This window comes from Dasypus novemcinctus, chromosome 7 (assembly GCF_030445035.2).
Source record: "Dasypus novemcinctus isolate mDasNov1 chromosome 7, mDasNov1.1.hap2, whole genome shotgun sequence".
NCBI lineage: Eukaryota > Metazoa > Chordata > Mammalia > Cingulata > Dasypodidae > Dasypus > Dasypus novemcinctus.
In genome coordinates this window covers 56,212,795-56,235,498 of record NC_080679.1, presented here as the reverse complement: position 1 = coordinate 56,235,498, position 22,704 = coordinate 56,212,795, and the positions used below count along the sequence as shown (strand labels likewise).

Here is a 22,704-nt window from a genome sequence, read left to right as displayed (position 1 = left end):
TACCTAAGATGTGGAAATATATGCTAATTCTAACCTATTGAGAACTGAAACAAAAGGACCATTTGGCCTTTCCTCTCTGTATAAAAGGGACTTAAAAATCTTGTTGGGGGGCTCCGGATTGAAACAGAAAGTTCCCGAGTCGGGCAGCCATCAATAAACCATTTTTCCTTTCCAAAATCATTCCTGAGTCCTGGCCTCTCTATACTCAAATAATTGAACTGCTCTCAAATTCTACAACAATGACAGACAAGAAATGAGAAAAATAAACAATCTACCTAAGGTAGACTGCCAAGCAGTACAGGAACAGCTGTTAGAGATGATCCAGTGCATCTTTGAAAAATATAACCAAATCCTGGGTAATATAACCAAATGCTTACCCAGGAAAGAGGCTCATGAAGAAACTCAACAACCCTAAAAACTTAATTTTAGAAATTCTGCAAAAGAAAGTCATACTAACTGTCCCCTAATAAGATGGAAAGAAATCTAACTAGAGCATCCAAGTTGGGAGAAAAGGAAAGAAGGAAGTACCCCACTCTACTTTGAAAAAGATGATATCCATACTTGGAGAAAGTTCAAAGTTTAATAGTGAACACAGTGAAAATTGAATGCATATAAGAACACTTAGAAATACAAGGGACATTTTTTCTCCTGACTGCTCCTGTTATGTTACTAATCGTTCAGTCTTGAAGGAGGTTCTTCCCCATGTTCTCCTAACTCCTTCTTTTGTCTAATTACCTTTCCTCTCTTAACACATCTTATCACTTTCTCTGTGAGACAAGTTTACCTGCTGATAGAGTCCTTTTATTTCTACTTCCCAGTGCAACTACACTTCAGCTCCTGTCTTTAGTATCTGACTAGTCTTCCTTTTTCTTTGCACATCCATCTCAAGTTTGGCTTCATCACATTTGAGACTGGCTGTTTCCACTCTAAACTTTCCAAAACAAATAAAAATCACAAAGCTCAATTTGTGTACATTTTACTTGATATGTCAGAAATCAGGTCACCATGATCTAGAGGGATAGGCTTAGCAATAAGACTAAGGGCAGAAGTTTACAGTTACCAAAGGGTGATCATTCTAAAACCATTCTCTTTTTTTCTATATAGCTAAACTACACATTTCATACTTGAAGCTGAAGGGAATAAGTCTGAAAAATTATGTGCAGGAACAAACAAACATCCATTTCTTAACACAGTCCTTGCCACCTTTATTGTATGAAAAAAAAATAACATTCTTTTGTTGTTAGATTGCATCCATTACAATGAAAGTTTCAAGCATAGATAACTGAAATGGCAAAATGTAAACTTAGAATCTTTTCCAGGCTTAATGACTTTATATTTAATCTTTGAAAGCTTCTTAACTAGTTTTCTCACTTAAAATTGGCATGGCCCATCTCTCTGCATTATTATACAATGAAGAATCATAAAAAATTTTTATAATGATAAAAAGAAATCTAGATATTTTCAATGACTTAGGGGGTGGGAAGACATGAACCAAAGTATGCTAACTCAAAAGTTTCTTTAAAATTCTTAAGTTAGTTAATAAAATTATTTAATTTCTTCTTTCATAAGCTTTAGGCTCCATTAAGGGATTGGATGATGTTAAGAAAAACCCAGCACTTTATTATAATAAAAATGATTAAAATGTCATTTATTCAATTGTCACAGCTGTAAAAACAGAATACCTTTTAAAACTACAAAAATAAGTACCTATTATGTCTTATACACCTTCTCAATATATTAACATAATTCAAACTTTGAAGACTGTTACTTCTATTCAAATAAAAAAAGGACATATCTCAACGTCTATTAATCAGTGGCTAAATAATGTTCAGTAGCTCCCATTTGATTGGACTATAGTCAACTTTCCATGTGGCTGGTTTTTGTCTTCCAACAAAACTTTTCATACTATGTATGATAAGTGTTTCTAATCCATACCAACTTCCACTTCTCTATTCACTGGAACATGTTCCTTCTAAAACACACTTTAGAACATTTAAGTTTCTATTTATTGGTCACAAAATCCTTCTGCTAGCAGTACCTTAAAAGACATGCTACATGACACACACTGAGAAACACAAGAAACAATACCATATTGCAGTCATATTTTGGATTGGCTTACTGTTTCTCTTGTAAAATAAAAGGAGGATGGGGAGGTAAATGAAAAGAGAGAAACTTAAAAGTTCTTCAAATCCAGTTCAGTTGGGGACAGAAATAGCAGTGGCTCTATATGCATGGAATAAAAATTTAGGGACCTTTTTCTATTCTATATCTAAAATTAATTTCATTGTTTAAAGCAAATTTGCTTTTATCTTATCCATTAGCTTGAGAATTTGTGGACTTGGATGTTTAAAATAAAGAGGAAGGAAAATTAAAAATTGAACTTCCAAGGCAACAGACTGAACTATTCCTTCAAATCTCTACTCATACAAAAAGTATGTAACTCTTTCAGAAACACTGGGGCAACATAATTTGATATAATTTTGATTAAGCTGAAAGTCACTCAGTAATGTTCATTTTTATTTTACTGTATATCTAAATATTGAGTAAACATTTGAATTTCCCTAACATACATATAATGTAATATTATTTGGCTGTAAGAAGGAATGAACCTCTGAGACATACTGCAACATGGAAGAACCTTGAAAACATTATGCTGAGTGAAATAAGCAAGGTACATGAGAACATATACTGTTTGATGTCATTTATATGAGATATCAAGAAATAGCAAATTCATAGCTAAGAAATAGATTAGAGGTTACCAGAGTAGAGGGAAGGGGAAAGAATTTTTGCTTGGTGAATATAGAGTGTTTATAATTTTTTTTTTAATGAGGAAAAAACAATTAAAATATAAATAATCTTTTGGAAAAAAAAATTCTTTTGGGCTAAGATAGTCTAAAACTACTATAAGCAAATACATCCAAATCTGCAATGATCCAAAATCCTTACATGATTTTCTTTCTAGTTATACAAAATAGCCACTGCTCTCCTATACTATATTCATCACTTCATTTCTGTCTAATAAATATGTAATGCAAGTAACAAATCAAGTATGAGAGTAAAAACTGTCTACTTACACCACCCATTGTAATTCCATGAATAAGGGCAACATATGGTTTCTGACAGGAATCTAAAAGAAATAGAGCTGAAATTAGTTATGAGGTTTAAAATACATTCACTTTTTTTACTAAAAATCACAGGTTAATGACTTCTGAGCATTTTCCTTAGGAAACATTTGCAATAAATATCCAAATAAACTAAATGGATGGTTAGTAAAGTGTTGTTTATAATGTCAATCCACATACTATCCTATCTTCTATCCATTATCATTTACGACTCAATACTTTAATTTGAAGCGCAAAAAAACCTTGTATAATTTGGCTAATGAGAAATATAATTAGGATTTGCTTTTAAGTCACCAATGTTTATATATACAATTGTATTTTAAAGAACAAAATCTGCTTTCTATACATCTGAAAAAAATACCTGGATACATAGAGAAAACTACAGCATACAAGAGAAAGCATGGACTAGGCATTAGAAGACACAGATCCTAGTCTCAGCTTTATCATTAACTGGTAAATCTAATAGAATACAATGGAAATTACATACATGAGTCATATATGGTATATATGATAATGAGTTTCCTCATCTATAAAATGAGACTTTAGATAGCCTTAAAAGTCCCCTCCAGCTCAAAAATTCTGTTAACTATACAATCTTAAACTTCTTTCCCTTCCCTTTTTTGTTTTTCCTCTAAGAGGGGCAGTTGGCCAAAACATCATAAAAATGTAAATTTCTGAGTTTCTAATATTACCTCCTTGGCATAGGCCAATATAAATGCAGAGTTTTGATACATCTAGCAGTTTTGTAAATATTCCCAATTAGCCAAATTTGTCACCAAAGCACAACTATAATCCCACATTCACAATGACTTCTATTGCTCTCAGGCTTGACATGTAATTCCCTAGAAATTCTCTATTGGGATAGAGACATATCCAAGCACATGCACCCACCCACCCATATTGCATTTCAGCTTTAGATACATATATTTCAGATATAAATTATTATAAAGCTAATTAATGCAGAACATGAAGATCTAGTCAAATTTCTTACTGATGTCATTATAATATATACAAATTATACCTTCAAGACTTTCTCTCTGCATAAACAGTTTTTACCAGTTTTCAAACTACTTAAAGAGGTTTTTCTCCTATCTCCTTTTATTTAGTATAGAACTGTACTGTCCATTAGCCATTTAGATCAAAATAAAACAAAAAATTAGTTTCTGGGTCACACCAGTCACATTTCAAGTGCTCAAGAGTCATATATAATGATGGCTATCATATTGGATGGCACAGATATGGAATATTGCTGGTATAGAATGAATGAATAAAACATCCTAAGTAAATCTGATATGTGGAGTTTTAGACTTGAAGAACTGACAAATGTCCATTCAATTTGGTTCACTGAGCTAAAGTGGGAAGTTGCTGCCTTTTCCCCACAGACATAGAAACGCTGGAAAATGTTCTAGATGTAGAGCCAAGTTCAAGGTCAACAAAGGGAACTCCCCAAGTATGAGAAACAAATAAGAAGTTCAAAGTCAAAGTTAAATAGAAGCTAGAGCCAAAGAGGCCAGGGACATGAGTGTTCGTGGTATGTTGCAAAGGGGAGTAGGTTAATTCTGGGCCACATATCCGGTGCATTGAGTCTGAGGGTAGGGAGAGCTATTCCATTTGTAAAACAAGAATAGAAAAACTCTACCTGCTGATAAAGGGATTCAGTAAGGAAGCCTGCCCCCTATCTAGGAGAGTAGACGGGAAAAGAGAAATTATATGCTCACACACTGGATAGCAACTGCCACCACTATAACTGAACAAATACTTCCAATAAATTTGTAATAGAAGGAACATCTTGAACTTTGTTTAAAAAATTATATAAAAAGATTACACTTAATAGTGAAATTTTAAAGTCTTTCCCATTCACATCAGGAACAAGCCACCACAACATTCAACATTATAACAGAGGTCTTAGCCAAAATATAACATAATGAGAAAAGTCATAAATATAAGGATTGGAAAGGAAGAGATTTTAAAGAAATGATATGCACATGGCTGAACTGGTTATTTAGAAAAGCCAAGAGAATCAAAAGAAATACTACAAGAATTAATAACAAATACAAAAGAGTTGCTGGATATAAGAATAAGATATTAAAAAGCATTTCCATATACCAGAAACAGTCAATTAGAAAATATAGTAGAAAAAGAACCAACATTAAATTTAGTAACAGATGCCACAAGCTACCTAATAAATCTTTTCAAATCTAAAGCAAGATCTTAATGAGGAAAATTATAAAAGACTGAAGGATATGAAAGTTAATCCAATGAAATGTTCTAAAACTGTTTGCACAACTTGGTAACTTTACTAAAAAATCACTAATTGTACACCTGGAATGGGTGAAGTCTATGGTATGTAAGTTAAAACTTCATAAAAATTTTTAAGTCTATGTATTAGTCAGGGTTCTCTAGGGAAACAGAATCAACAAGGGATATTCACTGATAGTAAGAGATTTATCAGAGTCTCTCATGCAGCCTTGGGGATGCACAACACAGGCAGGCTGCAACGAGAAGCTCCAATGAAAGTCCAATGAAGATTCTTGACAAGTTCTGGGAGATACTGGCTGTCGAAAGATGAGCTGGGAAATTCTCTCTCAATGCTGGAATCACTTCCCCTTTTAAGGGATTCAACTGATTGGATTAAATGTAACTCACTGCTGATGGTAATCTCCCTGATTGATGTAATTATAACCAGCTATCTACGATTTACCACTGCGGTAAAGTCAATGGTGACTAAAGTCCATAAATGCCCTTGCATTACAGTTAGCCCAGTGCTTGCCTGACCAAACAACTAGGCATGATTACCTGGCCGAGTTGACACAATAGCCTAACTATCACAGTCCACCCCTTGTCAATTTGGCAACCATACACACTACCTTAAACCATACTTAGTCTCTAAGTAAAAACAATAACAAACATGCATATATATATATTTCCACCTAACAATGTTCAACTCTCCTACGTACAACTGGAAATGCATTAGTTTCATATAGAATAGGGTGCAAGTTCTTGGATAATATTCACTCTCAAACTTGACATCCTCAAATATTATGATGTGAAATGGATACAACTTGTTACATAATAAGGGGGAAATTTGGGGAAGAAGACAAATTCGTTTTGTGTATATATACTATCATCATAATGAAACAAGGAAGAAAGATTCATGACCCTTATAGTCCTCGTTTCTGTAATAGGTAACATGGTCAAAGTTCATATTTATCACTACCTTCTTCCACTACCCATTCCATGTTTCCATTGCCCTCACCAAGCACTTCAGCTGGCTGTGGTTCTTTGCCTGGGGGGGGGGGGAGGGTAACCCAATCTTTCATTCCTGAAGATTCTGGGTCATTGTTAGTCCTGCTTGGATTGGGTTGTTGCAATTTTCCATTGATTTTAATCATAAATATGGCAGTACTAGGAGATGCCCAAGAGGATCTCCTATATTCCAGGCAAACTCTTCTTTACTCCCATTATGCAGATACAGTCTTACTTCCCCTTGATAGTCAGGATCAATCACGCTAGCCAGTACAGTAATTCCCTTCTTTGACTGTTGATTCAGAGGTAAGAGTAGCCAAAGTGGCCAGGTGGTAGTTTTAACTTCCAGTTCAGTGGAATCATTGTTGTGTTACCTGGTGACAGCACTCCTCCTTTTGGGACTAAAACCTCTAGACCAGCAAAGTTTGAGGTTGCAGGGACAGGAAGCAAAAATTTTCCTAGTGGGTCACTAGGGGTAATAGTGAGTGGGCCACTCCCATTTCCACCCCTTGATTCCTGGACCCATGGATCCTAGTTATGGGAGAAACAGCACCATAGAGTGAACGCTGATCTAAAGTACACACAGCTTGCCAGAGAACAGTGCCCCAGCCCTGCAGGGTATTGACACCTAGCTGGTGCCATAACTGAGTCTTCAAAAGACCATTCCACCATTCTATGAATCCAGCTGCTTCAGGGTGATGGGGAATATGGTAAGACCAGAGAATTTCATGGGCATGTGCATATTCCCACACATCAATTGCTGTGAAATGGGTTCCTTGATTGGAAGCAATGCTATGTGGAATGCCATGGTGATAGATAAGACATTTGGTAAGTCCACAGATGGTAGTTTTGAAAGAAGCATTGTGTTCAGGAAATGCAAAACCATATCCAGATTATGTGTCTATTCCAATTAAAACAAATTGCTGCCCCTTCCTGGTGGAAGTGGTCCAATGTAGTCAACCTGCGACCAGGTAGCAGGCTGGTCACCTCAAGGAATGGTGCCATATCAGGGGCTGAAGGTGGGTCTCTTGCTGTTGGCAGATTGGGCACTCAGCAGTGGCTGCAGCAAGTCAGCCTTGGTAAGGGGAAGTCCGTGTTGCTGAGCCCATGCATAACCTCCATCCCTACCTCCATGGCCACACTGTTCATGAGCCCAATGGGCAATGACAGGAGTGAATGGGGAAAGAGGCTGAGCATTAGCCACAGAGCAGGTCATCTTAGCCACTTGATTATTAAAATCTTCCTCTGTTGAAGTTACCCTCTAGTGAGCTTTTACATGGGACACAAAAATTTTCATGTTTTTTCCCCACTCAAAAAGGTCAATCCACATACCTCTTCCCCAGACCTCCTTGTCACCAATTTTCCAATCATGTATCTTTCAAGTCCCTGACTGTCCAGCTAAACCATTGGCAACAGCCCATGAATCGGTGTACAAATGCACCTCTGGCCATTTCTTCTTCCAAGCAAAATGAACAACCGGGTACACTGCTCGAAGTTCTGCCCACTGGGAGGATTTGCCCTCACCACTGTCCTTCAGGGATGCCCCAGAAAGGGGCTGCAGTGCTGCAGATGGTACCTGCATATCAAGCAGAACCATCTGTAAACCAGGCCTGAGTTTTCTCTTCCTCAGTCAACTGATTATAAGGGACTCTCCAAGAGGCTAAAACTGTGGGCTGGGAAAGAGAAGGTAACAAGGCAGGGGTGGTGATCATGGGCATTTGGACTACTTCCTCATGTAACTTACTCATGCCTTCAGGACCCACTCGAGCCATATCTCATATATACTACTTCCACTTTATTATGAAGTGCTGCTGTGCATGCCCAACTTTATGGTTTGGTGGGTCAGACAATACCCAGCTCATGATAGGCAACTCAGGTCTCATGGTAACTTGATGGCCCATGGTTAAGCATTCAGTCTCTACTAAGGCCCAGTATAGGCCTAAAGCTGATTCTCAAAAGGGGAGTAGTTATCTGCAGTGGGTGGCAGGGCTTTGCTCCAAAATCCTAAGGGTCTGTGTTGTGATTCTCCTATAGGGGCCTGCCAAAGGCTCCAGACAGCATCTCTATTTGCCATGGAAACTTTCTGTACCATTTGGATCTACTGGATCATACAGCCTAAGTGGCACAACAGCTTGCACAACAGCCTGGACCTGACACAGAGTCTCTTTTTGTTCCAGTCCCCAGTCAAAAGTAGCAGCTTTTCTGGTCACCTGGTAAATGGGTCTGAGTAGCACACCCAAATGAGGAATTTGTTGTCTCCAAAATCCAAAGAGACCAACTAAGCATTGTGTCTCTTTTTTGGACATAGGAGGAGCCAGATAAAACAGCTTATCCTTCACTTTGGAAGGAATAGCTCAATATGCCCCACACCACTAGACACCTAGACACCTAGAAATTTCACTGACGTGGAAGGACCTTGTATTTTAGTTGGATTTATCTCCCATCCTCTCTCATGCTAATGCCTTACTAATAAGTCTAGAGTCTTTGCTACTTCTTGCTCACTAGGTCCTATCAACACAATATCATCAATATAATGGACCAGTGTGATGTCTTGTGGGAGGGAGAGACAATCAAGATTCCTGCAGACAATATTATGACATAGGGCTGGAGAGTTGATATACCCCTCAGGCAGGACAGTGAAGGTATACTGCTGGCCTTGCCAGCTGAAAGCAAACTGTTTCTGGTGGTCCTTACTAATAGAAAAAAGCATTTGCCAAATCAACAGCTGCATACCAGATACCAGGGGATGTGTTGATTTGCTTGAGCAATGATACCGCATTTGGGACAGCAGCTGCAATTGGAATCACCTCCTGGTTAAGTTTACGATAATCTACTGTCATCCTCCAAGAGCCATCTGTTTTCTGTATAGGCCAAATAGGAGAACTGAATGGAGATTTGGTGGGAATCACCACCTTGCATCCTTCAAATCCTTGATGGTGGCACTAATTTCTGCAATCCCTCCAGGAATCTGGTATTGCTTTTGGTTTACTATTTTGCTAGGTAGGGGCAGTTCTAGTGGCTTCCACTTGGTCTTTCCAACGATAATAGCCCTCACTCCACAAGTCAGGGATCCAATGTAGGGATTCTACCAGTTACTGAGTATGTCTATTCCAATTATGCATTCTGGAACTGGGGAAATAACCACAGAATGGGTCCAGGGACCCACTGGACCAACTGTTAGATGGACCTGAGCTAAAACTCCATTAATCACCTGACGTCCATAAATCCCTACTCTGACTGATGGACCAGAGTGATATTTGTGTCTCCTGGAATTAATGTCACTTCTGAACCAGTGTCTAATAATCCCAGAAATGTCTGATCATTTCCTTTTCCCCAATGCACAGGTACTCTGGTAAAGGCCGTAGATCTCCTTGGGGAAAGATGGAAGGAAGATTAAGAGTATAAATGTTCGGCAGTTTAACAGGATCCTTCCCCAAGGAGACCTGGCCTCCTCCTCATTCAAGGGGCTCTGAATCTGTAAACTGTCTCAAGTCTGAGAATGACTGATTCTCTGCATCTGCAATTTGAGTTAGAGTTTTGTTCACTCGACCCAGAACTCTTCTGTTTATACAGATCTTGAAGAAATTTAGTAGACTGCCCGTCTATTTCACTGCTAGGTATCCCATAATGTATTAGCCAATGACGTAATTCTACATGATTCAGACTACTTTGAGTGCTTTTTCGAATCTGCCTTTCATTGCAGTAGCCATGCCAACCTTGACTTTGGCGATTAACTGCCAATACTTGACTTTTACCAGACCGACACCCAATCATCCTCATAATGTTTAAGGATTCTAATTCCATCACAGCCCTCCCTACAGTAATATCTGGACTACAGAGAAGAGCAACCACAGAGATCTTCAGGGAAGATGGAGTTAGTCTTACAAATTTATTCCTCACAGTCCTGGTTAAAGGTGTGTCCTCTGGACATTCCTGGGGTGGGTGGGCAGCTCTCAAATGGTAAATCCATTCTAGCCTTCCAGTCTCCCTAAGCCTTTGAATTCCTTCTTCTACTGTGTACCAGGGCAAATCAGGCATCTCACCCTCAGACATGCCAGGCCATGTTTTAGCCCATGTTTCAATCAGCCATCGAAACCAACTGTTAAGAGCCCTTTCTAACTCCTTGAACTACAGTGCTGAATCCAAAATTTCTTCTGAGTGGGTCCATATCAATAAATTCAGCTTGATCCAACTTTATATTCCTTCCACCATTATCCCATACCCTTAGTGTCCATTCCCACACATATTCCCCTGATTTCTGTCTATATAACTTGGAAAACTCATGCAGTTCTTTCTGAGTATACCTTACTTCCTCATGGGTCACACTTTGTATTTCACCTTTGGGGCCTTGTGATTTTAGTCTAGTAATAGGTCTTTAAGACAAGAGAGGTGATGAGGGTGGGTAAGAAGGATTAGAACTGACTTGCAATCTACTGGCCTCAGGGCATTCCCTTGCATTTTCTTCTGGTGAGAATGGATTAATCTCTTCAGGCAGGGGTTGGAAGCCATTTTCCTCAGGACAGACTGAAGGCTTGGCAGTGCTTGCTGGAGTTTGACTGGTACGTGCCTCAGGCGTGGGAGGAAGTCCAGATTCTCTGAGGCAGGCTGGAGGCTGGGCAGGGCAGGCTTCAGTTTGGCTGGTACCCACCTCAGACTCAGGCAGGTTGGAGGCTAGATGATACAAGCTTGACAAGGTGTGGCCTAGACAGGGCAGGCCATGGCAGGCTTTTCGGGCAGTCTCAGCAGAATTCAGGGTTCCAATGTCTCCATCAATATAATCATCATCCCATATGTCACCATCCCAATTCTCTAAATTCCACTCTTTTCCAATTAGTGCCTTCACTTTAACTGCAGAAACCCTGCAGGGTAGATTTTAGTTTCCTTTGTAACTCCACTACTTGAACAATGAGAGTCTGAGTCTGGTTCTCAGATTATTGTGGCTACGGGAGACAAGGTTTTCTTTCAGAGCACAATCAGAAACTTTCACGTCATTTGTTCTGTGTTTAAGTTTCAAAATTGAAGCCTTTAACTCATCTCTTTCTTTGGTAACAGTATCCAGAGTATCTAGGAGGAGCCATCCAACATCATTATACCGTTTGACTCCACAAACTCCGTCAAGGTGTTGAAAACACTCTCACCCAGATCCTTGCTTCTTATAAGCATGGAAGTAGGGGAATCCAGTAATGCTATTTTGTAGATCTTGATTGCCAACTCGCGCCATGGACTGTTACCAGCCTCTTTGTTATTGGAAAGGGAGTCGTCAGTACCCTTGAGTCCAACTAGAGGAGAAAGATAATTGCAAAACTCCCAGAACCACCTCAGACATTCCACGTTTAAGACTCTGTTCCTCAAGAACCATTTCCAGTACCAAGTTGTATTAGTCAGGGTTCTCTCGGGAACTTTTGATCAACCTTGGATCAACAAGGGACATCCATCGATAGTAAGAGATTTATCAGAGTCTCTCATGCAGCCGTGAGGATGCGTAAGTCCAGGTTCCACAGGCAGGCTACAACCAGGAGCTCCAATGAAAGTCCAGTGAAGATTCTTGATGAGTTCTGGGAGATACTGGCTATCGAAAGATGAGCTGGGAAATTCTTTCTCAATGCTGGAATCACTTCCCCTTGTAAGGGATACAACTGATTGGAGTAAACGTCACTCACTGCTGACGGTAATCTCCCTGATTGATGTAATTATAACCAGCTATCTATGATTTACCACTGCAGTAAAGTCAATGGTGACTAAAGTCCATAAATGTCCCTGCATTACAGTTAGCCCAGTGCTTGCTTGACCAAACAACTGGGCATGATTACCTAGCTGAGTTGACAAAACAGCTTAACCATCACAATCTACATGAAAAAAATGAAATTTGCCACATTCATGGATAAGAAAACTCAATGCCAAAGATGTCAATTCCTACAAATAATCTACAACTCATTGACATTCCAATCAAAATACCAATAAGATCTTTCATGGAACTATACAATTCTAAAATTCATAAAGAAGATCAAATGTCCAAGAGTAGCTAGAAGAAAATAAGAGCAATTTGTTTTTCTATACAGACACATATTTAAAACTATAACAATTATGACATCTTAGTTTCAACATGAGTACAGACAAACAGAACGATGAACAAAAGACCTAGGCACATTGTAAGACCTTGGTATATGACAGAAGTGTCATTAAAATCAGTGAGGAAGGGATGGACCTTTCAATAAAAGAAACTGGGATAGCTGGCTTTCCAATTGGAAAATAAAGTTAGATGGTATCACATGCAGAAAAGAATTCCAAGTGTATTAAAGACCTAGAAGGTAAGGGAAAAAACATAAAAGTAATAGCAGAAAATATGAGAATATCTTAACTTCACCATAGGAAAAGTTTTGGGTTCTTTTTTAAGACACACAAAAGTAGAAATCATAAAGGAAAAGAATAAATACATTTCAATGTATCAAATAAAGACTTCTATACACCAAAAGATAAACATAATAAAGTAGCAGACTAGAGAAGTTTACTTGTATACGTATAACCAACAAAAGCTAAGCTTCTGGAACACAGTGATTAACTTCTAAAAAATCATTAGGAAATGACAAACAATCCAATAGAAAGATGGACAAAGGGTGAAAACAGAAAAGAAAACCGGAGTAATAAATTAGAATAAGAAAATACCCCCATCTCATTGGCATTCAAGAAAATGTAAATTAAAGCTACAAGACATTATCATAAATACAAAGTTTAACCACAAAAAAAAGTTGAACAATGAGTAGAAAAAGAAAGTCTTGTACTTTAGAGAAAAATTTGGAAACAAACTTTATGATATATATCATAAACTCTATGATATACAAATTCTGTTTCTAATACTTTAGGAGAAACTTTTGTACGGATACTGAGGGGGCATTATAGTAGGATGCAACAATGTACATTAATAAAAATTGGACATAACCTAAAACATCAATTAATGTACAATAAATAATGCAAAGTATTATTCATAATACTGAATAACAAAGAGCATTTACATTCCATATTGTTAAGAACAAGTTATGGGATGGTATATATAGTAAGATAGTATTTATGTTAATTTCAAAAACACAAAGTAATACTATATTGATCATGATTATATAATAAAAATATAAAACACAGACTAGGAAAATATACTACAAATAATATAGTTACTTCTGGGAAAGAAAGAGCACTAAGAAAAGCAATAAAGTTGACTAAACTTTAACTTTAAATCTTCTAGTATTATAATTCTTTTAAATACATTTATTTTAAAACCAAACAAAAAGAAAATATTGATGTTTTTTAACTCTGGCCTAGTAGGTACACAATATTTATTTCATTACTCCCTGTAATTTAACTTTTGAAACACATGCTTGATAAAAGTATTGCTTCACTTCCAATAAAAACTAGAACCTCAACTATAAGAAATTTTTATTTCAGAGTTCTCTGAGCCTTAGGAAATATCTCATTTTATAGAGAGACCCGAGTTTTTTTGTTTTCCAAGAAAGCCAGTCATGTGATTAGGAATCAATGTTTTTATAATGACTTTATAACAAATAAGAAGCTAAGTATAGCCTACTAATATTAATATGTGAATTGTTTTGGGATATGCTGTCAGAATAATTTACTCATTTTTATTTAATGGCATTTTTATTTAATTGCTCTCTTCACTGAGAGAGGTCCTTACAATCTATGAGGGCAGGAGTCACATCTGTCACCCCAACTATCCTTTATTGTAGTGATTGGCACAGAGTCTGGCACACAGTACATAAAGAATTAAAGAAGCGTGCCTATTCACAAAATTTTTAAACAAATCACATCATGCACTTATTTCTTGATTCCACTTTCAAAGCTCTTAGAAGAGCACACATACCAATGGCACTGTTCAGCATATATTCTTCTCTAAAGAAATCTTGAGACAGCTTCTGTTTTGCCTTTTCAGCTTCTGAGACCTCTACAAAAGGAGGAAGGTAGGAAAGAAGGTAAGGGGAGGAGGGAGGGAGAGGGAGAAGAGGGAGGGAAGAACAATTACAAATCACAAAAGGTATTTTCCAGTGAATATATCAAATAGAATAAAATTATAAGTATTTTAATATTAAGTAACTGGAGGGGAAGTCTAGAAGAGCTTGTTAAAATTTTGAAGTTACCCATGCCACAGACATAGGGTTACCCATAGATTCAAAGTCTGATGTCAAAGCTTCAAAGCAAAAATTCCTACCAAGAAATTCTTACAAAGTGTTATACTTAAATTGGAAATTATATACTGCTACAAATTTCACTTGCTTTTGACAGTTTCCTCTAGCATCTGAATAGATACTTGCTGGATATATGTTTGCTTTGGTAATACATATGAACACAATAAAGTACATCATATTATACACACATACACAGTACTATAGTGTATTCCATCTACTTAAATATTTCTACTGCATTCATTTCACTATGAAACATTTATTGAGCATCTATTATGTATCATGCACTGTTTTGAGTGTTACCAATAACAAGACAGCAATATAAGATGGCTGCCCTGAGTTCAGACTAATGGAAGAGACAGATTGCTACATGACAGACTTTGTGCTATGCCCACAATTAGGATGGGGTACTGTGGAAATGGGAGCAGGAGAGTTGTAATTAAAAGAAGGCTTCTCAGAAGAGGTAAGCCTGAGCCAAGTTTGAAGACATGGGTAGAGATTTCCTGTCCATTCCAGTTCCAAGCAAAGAAAGTGGTAGCTACAAAGGTATTCAGACAAGAAAGAAAAGTGGGGTGGGGGTGGGAAGAAAATTATTGAGAAACCACAGGAGTTTTAAAAGGCTAAAGGGAAATGGTAAAAGGTAATGATAGAAATGTAAGTAAGAGTGTAATATTCTTATTTATTAATATCAAAGACATTGCTATACCATACTACTGTCTGGCTTAATAAACAGGTGCTTAGTAAATATTTTCTGAATAATGAATACTATTTGTGATGGTTAAGTTCATGTGTCAAGTTGGCCAGTTTATGGTGTCCAGCTGTTTGGTCAAGCAATCACTAGCCTGATTATTACCGTGAGGATATTTCATGCATTTAAAATCACCAGTCAGTTGACAGCATCTATATGTACCTGCATCTATATGTACCTGCATCTATAAATGCTGACTGCATCTAAAACCAACTGAGGAGACTGCCTTCAAAAATGAGAGAAGTGTCATCCAATCACCTGAAGGTCTTAAAAGGATGGTTTCAGCAGTCAGATGGGAGAATTTCCATCTCTACGTCAGTCAGTCAGCTTCTCTGGGGAAATTCATGAAAAATCTTCATCAGAGTTCCCAGCTTACAGAATTTGGCTTGCCTACCTCCACTGTCCATGAGACAATTCTTTTAAAATTTCATTTTATACATATACATTATATACACACACACATCCTGTCTGTTCTGTTTCCCTAGAGAACTCGGCTAATACACTATCAGATGGTTTTATTTCTACCACAATCTCCTATTAGCCAGCATCTACTTTTCCAGTTAATTTCAAGACTGCTGTCAAGGCTATCTCTTTCATATACTACAAGCTTATATTTAAGTATACCTTTCCTGTCTTTAATTCCCATAAGAATTTCCTACTAAAATACAAATTAAATGTACTATTTACATTTTCTGCTTTATGAAGAAGAGTTATACAAGAATTATTGACTATTTAGATTTTTAGACTGTCTAAAATTCTGATATTTTTCCTTCAAAATTATCCAAATGTTGACTTCTTTTCTTGGTTTTTAAAAGAAAGATTTGATATGTAATTTTCTCATTCTGTGGTTTTCACTGATATATGCAAGAAACAAACCCCTCATCTGTTATCTTTTTATTCGGTACTTATCACTACTTACCAATGCTAAAAGAGGAGTTCAAGTTGTACTGCCTTTGGATTGAAACTCTTTTACCTCAAAAATTTTAGATTTCTTTGTAATCTTATTTTGTATTAGAAAATGTTAAAACAATGTAATTCTATACAAAATAAAATTAAATGACATGCATAATGTCAATTTATATTTAAATTTTCTAAGTACTCACTTATTATCTTTTACTGTACTTTTAAAGAAATTAAATTTCCTGGAGTTGAAATCCAATGCTTTATAAATTTAAACTGGAACAATTCCAGAATTTGTACCTGTATTTCCAAACATCATTATAAAGTTAGGCCTATTTGCAGAACTAGCTCATAGTCAGAAGAAGCAATGCGTAAGGCTCTGCGCATTTGTAAACTGACAAGATACTAGGCCTAACTCCAGAGAAAAGGTTCATAGTAGGCTAAAAAACAAGTTTCAAAAATATTCTTGCTGAGAGCAAAAACAAACAAAAAGTAACAGTTCAGTTAACAAATCAGTCTAAGCAATCAAAGTTTCTATTAAACTGCAATTTTAAAACTTGGTTACTTTAAATTTAATAGGTATTTGAAATTATGTTCTGAATCAAGCTTGTTTCTTCCTATTCCAAATGTAATGGTTTACATAAACTTGTAAATTTGGTGAACCAACCCAAAGATTATTTTGTTAACAAACAAATACACAAAACAAAAACACAAAGAAAAACCAACCCTGTTTCCATTAGAAACAAAATACAAAATATAAAAATAGTTTTCAGTACATATAAAATACTGACAACCAGTGGTCATAAAGGTAAGCACATGATTTTAATCCTGAAAACAAACATTTATTCTTTCTCTTTTGTCTTTAATAGTAAGCATGTAGACAGGTATACCTAAATAATTAGAAAGATAAAGAGAATTAATCAGTTTATAATACCACTTCCTTCAAAAAGTTATGAAAGAATTAGAGTCCAATCCCTCACATTTGAAATTCCACCCCCCCCCCCAAAATGAGAATTCAAAGTGACTATCTTAAGCACTAGGTATATATGGGTAATTAAGGCACAGTTCTTGTTTATTTGAACAGACATAAAATATATCAACAATATGCTTTAGGATGATGGAGTGGGAAGACAGGATATCAGAAGGCATGAGTTAGTTTTACAGGAAAACAAGTTCAATAGCAGAGCAGGAGCAATTCCAAACAATGGGAAAGCAAGTGCAAAATTATGGAAATGTGTGAGAGTATGTCATATCTGGAAAATGGCAAGCCATTCAACATAACCAGAGTATAGGGTTATATGAAAAACATAACTGCTTAATAGCAGTGCACTCACATACTGTAACTGGACATTTTGATTAGGATTATTCAGGGAGACAGAAAACATATCTAAATCTCAAAAGGGCACAAATGTAGTTTTTAAAAACTTTGCTATTCCCCTCATTTTTCTAATATTAACTACAAAAGATAACTCTTCAATTTTTTTTCCTAAGATAACTATTAAGAGTGTATTAACTTTGTAATAAAACATTTCTAAACAGATATAGGAAATCACAAATTACTACAAAAATTTGTTAATACTTTATCAGATCCATTGGGAAAAAAGCATTGAGGAAAAAGGAAAGAAAGTTTTTACCTCTAATATCGCCCCCAGCACAGAAAGCTTTTCCTCCAGTTCCCTTTATAATGATCAGGAAAGTTTCCGGATCTTGTTCCCACTTCTACTCAAATGTAAAAGGAGATGGTATAAGCATATTATAAACACAAATGCAAGTTTTCTATGTGTACAGATGCATATACCTATACATATGTGTGTGCATGTTCTTTTATAAAGTATATCAGAAGAATGGTTCCTAACTTCCTTTTCTTTTCTGAAATAAATTAGGTAATTCCACCAAGGTTGCTAGATGAGTATATCAGGAAAAAAAAGATTTTGTGATCCAAATTTAATGATGGCATCTGAAACCTTTGCCATGATAACTTTGAGAGCAAGATAAATAAATATGGGCTTAAGATATTATTCTAAATAAATTGGTAAGTTTGATGACTAAATCAAAACCCAAAAAGCATTGATAAACAGAGCAAAAACAACCTTTCTATATGGTGATAGAGGGCTTTGCCCTACTGACAAACTTATAAGTAGTAGAGTGAAACCACCTACAAATGATTTGGAGTTGGTAAGGGTCACTAAGTAGGATGAAAGAATAAAGACAGGATGGAAATTCAAAAGCCTAGAACAATGGATCAAATGAAAGATTAATCAGAGACAGAAAAATTATAGAGGCTCTATAAACTCCACACTCAAGAATAAAAATATAAATGTACAAATAAGGGATGTACCTGGACAGATGTGGTTGTTCAAAAAGTTTAGAGAATACTGGACTATATTAGGAGAAATATGGTATTCTAACATTTTAGTTCCTACTCTCTTCTACCCTGGTCCAACTCTAACCTGGAATACTTGGTTTATTTCTCTGTATTACACATTAGGACATAATATAGTATGTTTCAACAGACATACCAGAATGGAAGACAGACTCATCAAAGAATGGCTTAAGAAACTGGGGACAGGGAGAGAACTAGTATTTGCTCTACATCTACATGGCAGATCATATTAGGTACTCACATATGCTACTTCATTTAATTTTCACAACCACCCTATGAAATATCACCCCCACATTACAAAAGAGGAAAGTGAGGCACAGAGATTAATTTTCTCAACCTACACAGTTAATGAGTAGAAATCCAAGTTTCAAATACAAGTAGTCTGACTTTAAGTCCTATGTTTTTCTATTGTACCATGCAGTTTCATTTAGAATAGAAACACTTATGACCTTCATTAAGAAAAGGCTGGCATCCATCATCCATGTGAAATTTAAGCCCCCTCTTGATACATAGGTGGAGTGGACATCACTATCCCAGGGTCCACAGAATGGAGGAATAAAATATGGATGAGAGTAGACTTCCTGATATTCTACTATAAAACTATTGTGACTAGTAATAGAAGAAACTATATCATTGACCTGGAGAAAGTGGCCACAATAGTTGCTGAGGACAGGGAGAGGGAAGAAGAGATGTGATATGGGGGCATTTTTGGGACTTGAGTTGTCCTAAATGATATTGCAGGGTCAGATGCTGGACATTATATATCCTGCCCTAACCTACTGAATGAACTGGGGGACAGTGTGAACTACAGGGTCAACTATTATCCATGTGGTGCAGCAGTGCTCCAAAATGTGTTCGCCGAGTGCAGTGAGTGTGCCACAGTGATGGGGGAGGTTGTTCATATAGGAGGAGTGGGGTAGGGGGTGGGGGGTATATAGGAACCTCTTATATTTTTTTAATGTAACATTTGTGATGTATGTATCTTCAAAGAAATACAATTTACGAAACTGAGGGGGGTGAGGAGTGGGAAGTGGGTTATATGGGAACCTCTTATGTTTTTTAATGTAACATTTTGTGTTATCTATTAACTTTAATTTTAAAAAGTTTAAAAAAAAAAAAAGATAAGGTTGAGTAAGTTGTTCAAAAACAGTTGTCTTCAAACCTAAAAGCTGCCATATAGAAGCAGATTATATTTATACCCCCATGCCCCAAAAGGCAGAACCAGTATAACTGGTTAAAAGATCAGAGAAATAAAGACTGGAAGAACCCAAGAAAAAACTTTTTTAAAAATTAGAGCTATGTGAAATTGGAAGGGGTTACCTCATGAGTCAATGAACTCCCTATCACTCAGGGTACTCAAGGACAATCTCACAGGACAAGCACTGAAGACTTGAGTACCAAACAGGCTTGGGCAAAAATCCCAGAAAGTCTTATGATTTTCTATGGGAAAGAATACCAGAAGTATTGTATTAAGATATACTTTTAAAGGATCCATGCAATGGCTTTTTAAAAAATTACAAACCTTTAACTGCGGATAAATTTGCCGTATCATATTAAGATTTAATGCATTTAGAAACTTTGGTCTGTTTAGTGTTATCACTCCTGCACAACCTTTTCTTTCCAATAGTACTGCTGCAGCTGCATCTGTGTGGTTGGACATTCTCTGTGTAAAAAGAATAATTTTGATAAAATCAGGTTTTCATCACAAACTAATATCAAAACATACACAACAAATAAAATTCAAATCTTTCACACAATGTTAATGATAACTAAATAAATGGATATCTAGGTATATCTAACAAACAAAGATTTCTAAAACTATTTAGACTCTTTAGATGGACAATTCCAATAGTCACTGAAGCATACCAAGAGACTGGAAATGACCTAAATGTTTATCAGTGAAAGACTGCTTTAAAAAATTGTGCTATGTTCATACAATTTTAACAAAATTCAAGAGCCATGTTGACTGACCAGCCAAAGGAGAATTAATCTAATATAATTTATATCAACAAATACAACTTAGTGGCCACATAATTTTAAGTGAATACCCTTTCAGAGTTAGCTTAAAGGAGAAAATGTAAAACGGAAAGCAACATGGCAACATATAAAGACTTTTAAAATGCTCATACTTTCAACAAATAATCCTACTTTAGAAATTTATCCTCAAGAAATAGGTATATAAATGACATCACCAAGATGGCAAAATGAGACACTCCAGACTTCCATCACCCATTATAAATTTTACACGACAAGCAAGCACTGGCAGAACCATCTGTCTCAGAGCTCTGAATGAAAGAGTTGCAGTAACTGGGAGAGCATTCAATCAAGAAAAAAATCAAATTAAAACAGTAGGATAGGGAACTAACACTTAGTGGGTACTAGTTTTTGTTAGGGGTGACAGAAAAGTTTCAGTAATGGAAGGCAGTGATAGCAGCACAACATTGTGAATGTAATTAACACCACTGAATTGTACACTTGAAAATGCTAAAAATGAGAAATATTATATTGTACAAGTTACCACAATAAAATCTGAAAGAAAGAAAAAGAAAAACACATCACGACCCCGGAGGAACTTTTGTTGACCTTTCCCCAACCCCTTCCCTAACTCAGTACAGAGTCAATCCATACTCCCAGTGTGGACCCCTGGTACCAGTTCTGGAAGAAGCAGAGTAACCCTAATGCACATATTAGAGTGCATGCACGTCTGTACCAATCCATCTGGTAGCAGCCTGAAGGACTAACCAGGATACTCATCACTAGCTCACCATCCCAGAACTTGCCTGGCAGGAGAAGTGGCTCCCAGGGCAACTAAAACAATATACAAAGCAATCAAATTGCAGCTGCCTGGGGCAAAATATTATCAGTTTATGACATACAGTATAGCATCCATGACCTGTAGGAAAGACTATATCCTATGGAGAAAGTGACATGCAGATCTGTGTAAATGGAAGAATTCCTAAAGCTACATGTGCATGTCCAGGATAAGATGCATCCCCAAAAACACCAGGAGAACCTTCTGCTTATACTTCAGGCTGTGCTTTAGACTCATTATTAAGCTGGATAAGCTCAAAAAAACCAAACTGCAAAGACTGGAAAAGGTATTTTCTTTTCTTTTTATTTTTATTTTTGGTAAAGTCCTGGCATTCAAGGAAATCTGTCATAACACTAGCTGTATACAAGCTTAAGGAACAGACACCTCAGGGACTAAAGTCCAGAGATACATAACAAAAATATTAAAATATGCAGTATGTAACAAAAGATTACAAAACATATTAAGGAACAGGAAACAACGGCCATGCAAATGGGCAAGACTTTGGACATACCAAATAATATATATATATTTTTAATTGTCTCCAATATGCTCAAAGAGCTAAAGGAAAACACAGATAAAGAACAGAAGGAAATCAGCCAAAAACAGATAAACAAAATAGAATTTCAATATAAAGAGATCAAAATCATAAAAGGAACCACACAGAGCTGAAGACCACATAAGTAAAATTTTAAATTAACAGAAAGGTTCAACAGCACATGGAAGCAGGGAGAAGAAATAATCAATAAAACTGAAGATAAGAGTATTGAAATTCAGTCTGAGGGGAGGGGAGGGGAGAGGATGGGAAGGAAGAGAAGGGAGAACAGTGAACCCTAAGAGGCATGTGGTGAGGCACCATCAAGCATACCAATATATGCATTATGAGAGACAAAGAAGAAGAAAAAGAGGAAGGAGTCGAAAGATTACTCAAACAAGTAATGGCTAAAAACTTCCCAAATTTGAATTCTACATTGCACCTATATCACCACAATAAAAAATTTTAAAAACTACAGAACTGTAGAACACATAGAGTGAACACTAATGTAAACTATAGGCTATAGTTAATACTAAAAGTATAAAAATATTTTATCACCAGTTGAAACAAAGGTACACATTAACACAAAATGTTAATAATAGGAAATACTGTGGTGGGGGAGTACATGGGAACTCTGTACTTTTCTGCATGATTTTTCTGTAAACCTACAACTACTCTAAGGAAAAAAAAAACACAGAAGATTTTAGAAAAACTTCCCAAATCTAACAAAAGACATAAATATATATATCCAAGACAGTCAATGATCTCCAAGCAG

At 36.4% G+C, this 22,704-nt stretch overlaps 1 protein-coding gene across 4 annotated transcripts in view; it reads right to left on the bottom strand.

Annotated features, from left to right (window-relative positions):
• Positions 1–22,704, bottom strand: part of HIBCH (3-hydroxyisobutyryl-CoA hydrolase) — a 126,653-nt gene that overhangs the window by 71,217 nt on the left and 32,732 nt on the right. For all 4 annotated transcript variants that reach the window (XM_004452546.5, XM_058300498.2, XM_071216218.1 and 1 more), the window contains 4 exons: positions 20,108–20,248; positions 17,837–17,921; positions 14,236–14,316; positions 3,075–3,127 (listed from right to left, as the gene is read on the bottom strand). In XM_004452546.5, the coding sequence (XP_004452603.2) occupies positions 3,075–3,127; positions 14,236–14,316; positions 17,837–17,921; positions 20,108–20,248 (360 nt within the window). The remainder of the gene's footprint in view (positions 1–3,074; positions 3,128–14,235; positions 14,317–17,836; positions 17,922–20,107; positions 20,249–22,704) is intronic.